The 10463-nt window shown below is 38.1% G+C and overlaps 1 protein-coding gene across 1 annotated transcript; it reads left to right on the top strand.

Annotated features, from left to right (window-relative positions):
• Positions 1 to 1055: 1055 nt before the first annotated feature.
• LOC110680817 (kinesin-like protein KIF3A) lies at positions 1056 to 3819 on the top strand (the record flags this gene model as incomplete). The annotated part of the gene is given in 3 exon segments (XM_021856592.1): positions 1056 to 2197; positions 2259 to 2676; positions 2739 to 3819. Coding segments are annotated over 3 exon segments (1818 nt in total), but the record flags the coding sequence as incomplete, so codon positions are not given.
• Positions 3820 to 10463: the final 6644 nt, after the last annotated feature.

A 10463-nucleotide genomic window follows, 5' to 3' on the forward strand; every position in this document is an offset into this window, starting at 1 on the left:
TACTCAGGCAATTTTTAAATAGGTCAGTGACAGTATGTCATTTGATGTCAGGCAATGAATCGCCCCGACCTGAGAGAGACTCGCGAAGAGGAAAAATATCAACGTCATATGCAGCCCAGATTCCCCTCTCACGAAACGTCAAATGCAGCCCACCGTTTTTATGGCTGAAAAAAGTGAAAAGTATTGTGTTCAAAGTAAACTGTTATTAAAAACCTCAGTCGGTGGAGCAGTTTTTTTCAGCAGTTGCTGATAAATCTAAGCAGAAGATTAATTATTTCTAATGTCTTCTACGTTTGCTGGCATGAAATTTCACTCAAATGGCTATTTATGATTCGATGTGATGCAAACTTAATCATTTTTTGCTGAGAGGTTCATGTGAGGATTTGAACAGCATGCGCATAATTGGTATGCACAAAGTGGAATAAGAAAAAAACTCAGCAATCACAGAAAAAGAAGACCGTCTTCGCGAGTCTCGTCTCAGGCCCCCGACTAGTCTACCAATCGTTTCAACATGTATCCATTCCGCTCGTTCTAGACGAAATGTAAACCTCATCAAGTGCATGGGATGAGTTAGACGTTTATATGGACATGTGCTACTTCATTAGAAATGATTGCCATAACGGGGGATCAAAATTAAATGAATTGAACTTAGAGGTCATCTCGTTTCGGAACATCGTCGTCCAACATCTAGAACGGGCGTATGGAATGTGTGGAAGAAATTTACAAACAGGATGGGCGTTAATTAATTCGATCGTCCGCCTTAGTTACGAGAGGGATAGAGGTCACTGAGCAAGAACGTCAACATTAAATTATCAAAGATTTATCTCGCTTCAAGCGTTGTAAACGTCTTACTGTTGAATGCACTATTGAAACAAGACTTTTGACTAATTTTGTTCATATCGATCAATTCTTGCGAACGCACCAACCATTTATGTCGAAAAAGAGCCAAAAAGGTTGGGCAGGCCTGCATTAAGTTATCGTATTCTTTTACACCTTTACATTAATTACATTGGACTAAAACTAATTAACCTTACATTTTTCTTTACCTTACGCAGATCGATTTGTACATTGATACCGCCCGTCCGATCGTCGACAAAGTACTGGAAGGCTACAATGGGACTATCTTGGCGTACGGTCAAACTGGCACCGGCAAAACCTATACCATGTCTGGTAATCCGGATTCTCCGCAGACGAAGGGTATCATACCGAACACGTTTGCCCATATCTTTGGGCACATTGCCAGGGCTAAGGAGAACCAAAAGTTTTTGGTGCGGGTAAGTTATATGGAAATCTATAATGAGGAGGTTCGTGATTTACTCGGTAAGGAGTTCAACAAAAGCTTGGAAGTGAAAGAGCGCGCAGATATTGGCGTGTTCGTAAAAGATTTGAGTGGTTATGTGGTTCACAATGCGGATGATTTGGATAACATTATGAAGTTGGGAAACAAAAACCGTGTCGTTGGAGCGACCAAGATGAATTCGGAGTCTTCGCGTTCTCATGCTATATTTTCGATCACAATTGAATCTAGTGAAACTGATGAGAGTGGTAAGCAATATGTTAAAATGGGAAAGCTGCAGCTTGTCGATTTGGCTGGTTCGGAAAGACAGAGCAAAACACAATCCTCAGGATTAAGACTGAAGGAAGCTACAAAGATTAATTTGTCTCTGTCAGTGCTTGGCAATGTGATCAGTGCCTTGGTTGACGGGAAAAGCACTCACATTCCATATCGTAATTCGAAGCTTACCAGATTGCTACAAGATTCTCTTGGAGGTAATAGTAAAACTGTTATGTGTGCGAGTATTAGTCCGGCAGATTCAAATTATGTTGAAACAATATCAACATTGCGCTATGCATGTCGCGCCAAAAGCATTCAGAATCTGGCTCACGTCAATGAGGAACCGAAGGATGCGTTGTTGCGTCACTTCCAGGAGGAAATTAAGGAACTCAAACGACAATTGGAAGAGGGAACTTTTGTCAATGGCATTTGTACAGATGAAGACGAGGAAGATATTGACGATGATGACGAGGAAGAGGAAGAAGAAATAGAAATCGATGAAGACAAGGAAAAAGAGCGTTTAGAGAAGAAGGAAAAGAAACGCCGAGAAAGAGCTAAAGAAAAGAAAGAAAAAGCTGATGCAGAGAAGGAATTGCTGGAGAAGAAGGCAATTGAAAACGAACAAGAAATTAAGCGGGCTAAGTACGGTTTTCAAATGTTCTCAAAGTTTGAAACATCTCATTCATTATATTACTACTTTTAGATCCGAGCAAGACCAACTTCGGGCGAAACTTTCGTCCCTGGAAAACAAAATTCTTGTTGGTGGTGAAAACTTATTGGAGAAAGCACAGGCACAGGAGGTACTTTTGGAAAAGTCAATGGCAGAACTGGAGCGTCGTACCAAAACCGAACGGGAGCTTGAAGAAAATCTCCAAAAGATTGAAGCCGAACGAATTGATATTGAGGAACGGTACAGCTCTCTCCAGGAGGAATGTGTTGGAAAAACCAAAAAGCTGCAACGTGTTATGTCGATGCTGATGAGCATCAAGTCTGAGTTGGCCGATCAACAACAGGAACAGCAGCGTGAAAAGGAAGGCATTTATGAAAACATTCGAAGTCTATCAAGGGAATTGGCTCTCTGTGAGTTAGTCATCAATTCGTACATTCCAAAAGAATATCAGGTAAATCACACCTTCATTACACAATACATAATTAAATTCTTACGTTACTTCAAACTTCAAAGAACATGATCGAAAAATTCACCCACTGGAACGAGGACATCGGCGAGTGGCAGCTAAAGTGCGTCGCATACACGGGAAACAATATGCGCAAAAACGTTGCCGAACCGAAGGTCAACACCAAAGAGACGGATCTGATCGATCTGTCGCATGTCTATTTGAGTTACAATACAGATTCGGTCACCGAGCCAATGCGAGCCAAGACGGCTAGGCCGCGCACGTCAGGAATAGCTCGTCCAACCACGGCCAGAAAGTATTACTAAGTTGTAAGCACTCAAGTTGAGCATATTTTTTTAAAGCGCACAGCCAAAAGATCAAAAGTTTTACTAGCGAAGAGGCTTTTTTCGTGCATTGTGTTGTTGTTATTTTTCGTGTTTTTATAGTTTAGGTTTTGTTCGTTTATTTAGCAAGCAGTCATAACATTCACAGCTTTTTAAGTTATGTGCAATTAAGTACTAGTCCAACGACGTTAGAAAACTATATTTTGTTTATTTTAATTATTGTTTGATTTTATTATAACTAAATGTCTAGAAGATACTATCAGCAGAAAAGTGAACTATAGTTTGATAAGCATACATAGAACTATAAATGTTGCTGTGGATGTGACAATATTCCAAATGTAGGTTATTTTAGGTTGAAGTTTATTGCTTTGCGTAGATTTCAGAAGGCTTTTACAGCAAGATTATCGGTAAGAATGCTATAATTTGGGAGATATTCTTGTAGTGAACCGCATGACCAGAAATGCTCGAATCATATTGACACAATTGGTGCGTTAACTACACGTGACTTATATTTAAGGTATTATTCTTTGAATAATATACATCGATGATTTATGGAATAATAACTTACACAGCATCACATTTTACTTATTCCTGACACGTGTGTTTGAGTTAAAAAAAATACCCTTTATCGATCATTTATTCTCATAGTATTTATCGTTATTGAACAGCCCGCAAATGACTCACAGGATTGAAAAAAAAGAACACACGTCGTTACTCAATTAGCTAACACACACAAATATTGCTTGCAAAAGATACTCACATTGATATTTTATATCGACACAATAAAAATATTTTCTGTTCATCAGATCTTTCAGATTTGTGTTTAACTAAATATGAAAGAAATCCGTATTTTACCAACATTGGAGGAATATTATAATGCTACAATGAATTTTTTCTACAGACCTATGTTTTTTTTGTGTGTGAAAAAGTTGTTAATGACCTCTCCAAATGCTGTGATAAAAGTTGTCGTGATACTAAAAATGTATGAACCTAATATTCAAACATCTCATTTTTCGATCTGTAAATCGATTTTTGTTCAATAATCTTTGCCCATCATGTTTACTTGAATTTGTGGGAATTGCAGGGTTCTAGGGATGTTCACTTTTCACGCAGACCCTTCACATTGCTGTATCTTGGTCAAAAATTTCGCCGATCGCATGATGTTTGACCGAGATATAGCAGTATGAAGTATCTGAGGGAAAACCAAACATCCCTAGAAACATGCAATTACCTATCTCAAAATCAAGTAAATCATCAGATCGACGAATTTTTTGTAGAGATGTACCGAATATTCGGCCGGCCGAATATTCGGGCCGAATATCTCGATTATTTTGATTTTGCCGAATATTCGGTCTGCCGAATAATGAAATCTGTTATTCGGCCGAATAGGCCGAATAGTGACCGAATAATAACAAAATAAAATAAATTGTAACAAAACATTATGTTTCATACGAAGGAAAATTAGAAAAAAAAAACGATTAATTTATTCAAGTGATAATACATCAAATTTTCCCTTTGGTGGATTCCATGGATGGAGTTTGATACTAAATGTTTAAAAATGTGAGAATTTTTCCGTTCTACGGCATTGCGATGCTGCTCAATATACAAGCCATTCAATATTTCACTCATCTTGCATGGATTGTATTGTGGCATTATTTTACGTAAACTGAAAGTGCTTTTCACCTTGGTTTTGTAAAAAATATGGAAACAACGAAAATTCAAACTTTTGCATTTATTATCGCTTGTGCCTATAGGAACACATGTGACTATAGTAGCACTACCTATTTCTAATTCCTGTTCTAATAGCTTTACGGCGTAGGGAAAACAAAAAAAAATCAAAATCGTATGTTTATTCAAAAAAAAAAAAAAAAAAAAACAAAGTTTCTCTACTATAGGAACAGTAGGTGTACTATAGGTGCAAGGGAGCTAGAATTTTAAGCAAAAAATCAATTCTTGAACAAAATTGAGCTGTGAATCAATGGTACTTAGATAAATAACTCCTGACATTCATGTCAAAAAATATTTTGCAACGATTTATAGAAAAACGATCGTAAAAAGCTACTAGTGCGATTATAGGGGACTGTCTACTAAGGGAACACCGACCCTATGCGATGTATTTGCTCTAATTAATATGAAGCACTTCCAGAAGTCGGATGAGAAATAAAGCGTATTAACCTAGTTCCTTTAAAAGTTAAATGGATCAAAACTGCAATCAAAAAGATACAAATCCCTTACTTTAGAAATATAAATCCTCAGAGCTTTTGACTTTTGTTTTTTCTTCACACGGATTCAAAAGCTTAAAACGATCATTCCGATCAATTCTTCACCGTGGAAGCTATCTCTATTTAAAAACTAGGTGTTATTCGACCGAAATTAACGGTTTTATTCGGCCGAATATTGAGTCATTATTCGGCCGAATGTTCGGCCGAATATTCGTTTGGCCGAATAATAATTTCTCAACTATTCGGTATTCGGCCGAAAGCCGAATAGTGCTATTCGGTACATCTCTAATTTTTTGGATCTACCCAATCAACCTAAAAATCAGATAAAGGGCATGTTTTGGCTTAAGCAGCTCACTGTTTGAGTAATTAGTCAAACTTCAGTTTACATAAAGTTCATTCAAGTTGTAAGTAGAATGATGTTTAAGTACCATATAGTACGGAAAAAGTCCCCTCCCCTTGGTTATGTGACCTTGCCGCGATGGTAGGGCATAATCAATTTGCCCATATGATGGAAACCAAAGGCGTAACCTGTAGTGGTGGTATCACATTTTGGCATTTTTTTGCTTAAAGCCGCGTCATAATTCATATGGCATAGACGCACTAATATCTCGGATGTGATCCAACGGACATTCTGCGTCATTGATAGAATTGATGCCCAAATAATTAATCTATTCGAAGTAGACATTAATACTATTGGTGACGATCAGTTTACCTTTTGCTAACCAGAATGATCCGTAGCCACTCTTACTATAAGCTAGCTAGACACATCGTTATCATGTACGACGTAGGGAATATTATTCTGAGGAAAATGACTAGTAGATTCACTGAGTACAAATAAGTGGCGACAATCTTATTTTAATTGCTATAAAAAGAAATACCTTTTTTGTAATAACGGTAAAAATAATCTAATTCCAGCTTCATTTTCGCAAAATTTACAAGTAGAAAGTAGGCGTTGTGAAGCATTGCATTTGCCATCAAAAAGTGAATCTTGTAGGAGACTGTTATAGAAGTCTAAGGTAACTTTACTCTTAAATATTCACTATAAAAATGACTATGGAAAGTAAGACGCTGAGATCGATCATTAGGGTTCACTTGCTAGGTTCGAGAAATTGTTGACCAGACAAGGAAAGTGACTTTTTTCTTTAAGGATATATGAACGTAATGACCAATAAATACTTTAAACAATAAAAAATGAAATTAACTAGAACTACTACTAAACAGCCTAAGTTTGTTAAGACTTCACGACAATTGAATCTAAGTAAGATTAGCCTCTAATCTTATGTAAAAGACAGGAGTAATCAAAATAGCACTTAAACGACAAATTATTCAAAACCATTGTGACTAGACAGTATTAGTAATGACACTACTACACTACTATTTCAAACAAATTCTGATGGAGCTGCTGATTTTCACAATGCTTCCTTTTCTCAGAAGCAAGGGTATTTTTAAAAAAACTATCACGTCACAATACTAATAAAAACAGTGTTCATGTGGGCACCATAGCCTAGTCCGTCTGAGTATTGGTTCTGGTAGAGGGAAACTTGGCAAAAGCCAGACCGAGGGTTCAGCCTTGACAAGTTAAGCTGTCAGGCAGCTCCAACTGAACACCATACAAACAAAATAAAGTACGGAAAAAGTTCGACTAGAACAAGTTCTAGTTCTAAGCTTTTCAGTTGTTGATAAGGACATGAGTTACTTTATCGAGAATCCAGTTCTGTTATTTAGTATCCGTCATGTTCTCTAATTCAGCGATATCTAATTCTTCTTCTTGGTATTAACGTCCCCACTGGGACAGTGCCGGCTACTCAGCTTACTGTTCTTATGAGCACTTCCACAGTTATAAACTAAGAGCTTTCTTTGCCTAAAATGCCATTTTCGCATTCGTATATCGTTTGGCAGGTACAATGATACTCTATGCCCAGGGAAGTCAAGGAAATTTCCATTACGAAAAGATCCTGGATCGACCGGAATCCGAACCCAGACACCTTCAGCATGATTTTGCTTTGTAGCCGCGGACTCTTACCAGTCGGCTAGAGAGGCTCCTTATTCAGCGATATAGGGGAAATGCACCAATTTTCGACCCTTTCATACGATTATGGCCTACTTTTATAAAAATCCAAAAATTGGCACAGAATTCTTGTAGGTCGAAAATTGGTGCTTTTCCCTAGTTTCATTAGAACTAAAAATCTACTGGAAGTGATTATTTGAGTTCACTATTCGAGTAAAATCCGAACTGTTGGTTGCTTGGGTATGTTAGCTATCGATTTTCTTGATGACTAGATTGAGGAGACCAATTTTTATATGGAAAAAATCAACTCGTAAAAACCATGAATAACGTCCCTTTTTCTAAATAGATGGGAAAATCCATCTACCCATTACCATTCTAAATGCGGCCTACAAAGTGTTCTCACAGATCATCTTCCGTCGTCGTCGTTTGTTTACTTCGCGGATGATATGGACATTGTGACAGACCCACCTGAAACGCCAGGCAGCAAGAGTTGGACTGGTGGTGCATGCAACCAAGACAAAGTACATGCTAGCTGGTGGGGCCGAGTGCGAAAAGGTTCGCCTAGGTAGCAGTGTTACGATAGACGGGGATACCTTCGGAGTGGTCGACGAGTTCGTCTACCTTGGATCCTTGCTGACGGCTGACAATAACGTTAGCCGTGAAATACGGAGGCGTATAATCAGTGGAAGTCGGGCATCCTATGGCCTTCACAAGAAGCTGCGATCAAAAAAGATTCCCACCCGCACCAAATGTACCATGTACAAAACGCTCATAAGGCCGGTAGTCTTTTACGGGCATGTAACGTGGACGATGCTCGAGAAGGACCTGCAAGCACATGGAGTCTTCGAACGTCGGGTGCTTAGGACGATATTTAACGGTGTGCAGGAAAACGGTGTGTGGCGGCGAAAGATGAACCACTAGCTCGCCCAACTCTACGGCGAACCCAGTATCCAGAAGGTGGCCAAAGCTAGAAGGATACGATGGGCAGGTCATGTTGCAAGAATGCCGGACGGCAATCCTGCAAAAATAGTGTTTGCTTCGGATCCTATTGGTACAAGAAGGCGTGGAGCGTAGCGAGCTACGTGGACGGATCAACTGCGTATCGATTTGCCGAGCATGGGGCAGCACCGAGGATGGAGAGATGCGGTCACGAACCGAGTACCGTAATTTCGGGTGAAATTGATCACTTTTCACGGTTTTTCTTGTCTGATTTCTATAATTTTGACAATGCCAAACAACTTAATGCAGGAAAACAAGTATGGAGGTGAGCCTTATTGACTTAAGTATCGAAATTTTCGAACAAATGTAATTTTGATGCTAAAAAATATGTCTAAAATAAAAAATCGGGAGATCTCATTTCGGGGTGAAATTGATTACTTATCAATGCCATTATTATTAGTTTTCAAAACAACTTTACATAATAAATTTGAGCTCCCTGAATCCGAATATGCTTGCCAAATTCTTAACAATACAATATTTATAGAAATAATGAATGTGTAAATTTCAAGAATAGCGCAGAAAACGCCTAAATGTATGCAATTTCCTAAGCAATTTCCTGATATATACCAGAAATTCAATTATTTCAACCAAATCAACGAATTGGTACGAGTTTTGGTTATGAAATCTAGTTTAGGGATATATCTTAAGTATCCTCACAAACTTTCAGGATTATACCATGTCCAAATCCTTGTCTAGAACTAGAAGTTTATTGATGTTTGTCAACACTGTACCGTACAAGATTTTGAAATTTTACATTTTTTTAATAGACATGAACATTTTTGAACGCAAAAAACTTCACAACACACAATTTGGACATTAGACCTATTCATATTTTCAAAAATGTCTGGAAACTGCCTAGTCAACCAATACTTTGATTTTTCATTGCGAAATGAACTACTGGCCAAAATTTCACTCAATTTAGAGTAAATTTAGTTGTGCTTCAAATTGATTATGTGTTTTTGGGCTATTTTCAAGCTTTAAAAAATCATAAATTTTTATTTTTAATCATTTCTTTAAAAAAAAAAAAAATGTGGGCTTCGTAGCCGTGCGGTTAGTGTCACCGAGGCATTTAGCCACATCGTGCTAAGCAGTGTGGGTTCGATTCCCGCCTCAGGCCGGAAAACTTTTCGACAGGAATGTCTTCCGACTGTGCCACTGGGCGTTGTATGCTAGTCCGTTGTCTAGTGTGTTGCTTCCTTCAAAGGGCAAAAATAGCCCACTGGAAGCATTAACGTGTAGTGTCTTTTTAAAAAAAACTACCGAACGAAACATCAAAATTTATCGGAAATACTTCTACATAGTAGTTTATCCAATTCTACGAACTTTTGCCGAACACAATTTTATGATGGAGCAAGTTTTAACATAGTTTGGTTGAGGTTTGTATCTCGAGGTTCTTGAAAATCTCTTATTTCGGGAATTGTTTTCACTGAACAGCATGCTTGCATGAAAATTTCGGATTTTTAATTTCTAGACATGATGACAATGCATATCTAAAAGTCAATCCCGTTCAAAGTAACCATTTATCTTACGAAAATACAGTCGCCTCTCCACATCTCGATATCGAAGGGACCATCGAGATATGGAGAGATCGAGACAAAGAACAATTTTTTGATGAATACTAGATTGAAAAACACTCCGTTGCCAAGAAAGTAGTACACAAACAGACGTCATTTTGCGTTCCAAATTTGTTTTGAATCCTGAAACTATGGTCTAGTAACCTTCGATATTGATCATATCGACATACGGAGAGAAAATTGAGAACGAAAAATCAACAGAAACGCATCGAGATATGGGGATATCGAGATAAGGAGGATATCGAGATATGGAGAGTGAAAATGTATGCAGACGGAAGGGACGTATGAAATCATCGACATAGGGAGAGATATCGAGATGTAGAACATCGAGATGTTGAGAGTCGACTGTAAGTTGTAAAAAATAGGTAATTATGAAGCACATTTGTAAATCCACTGTGGGTGAGCCAAGATCACCACCGTGAGCTTCAATGAATACAAAAAATGAACACGTTAGCACTGCCTTTTCTCAGTCGATGATGATGATTGTTTTCAAATCGTTCTAAATGATCAGTGAAATGCGATCAAAGCAATCATCACTCGGAAAGAAAAAGCAATGCTAACTTATTCAATTCATTCGTTTCCGGTACATGTGTCATGCATGATTTAACTATCATCAGGTTGCGATGCGGGGCTCGATCTTTGGGCA

The sequence above is a fragment of the Aedes aegypti genome, unplaced genomic scaffold, assembly GCF_002204515.2.
Source record: "Aedes aegypti strain LVP_AGWG unplaced genomic scaffold, AaegL5.0 Primary Assembly AGWG_AaegL5_hic_scaff_1884_PBJ_arrow, whole genome shotgun sequence".
Classification (NCBI taxonomy): domain Eukaryota; kingdom Metazoa; phylum Arthropoda; class Insecta; order Diptera; family Culicidae; genus Aedes; species Aedes aegypti.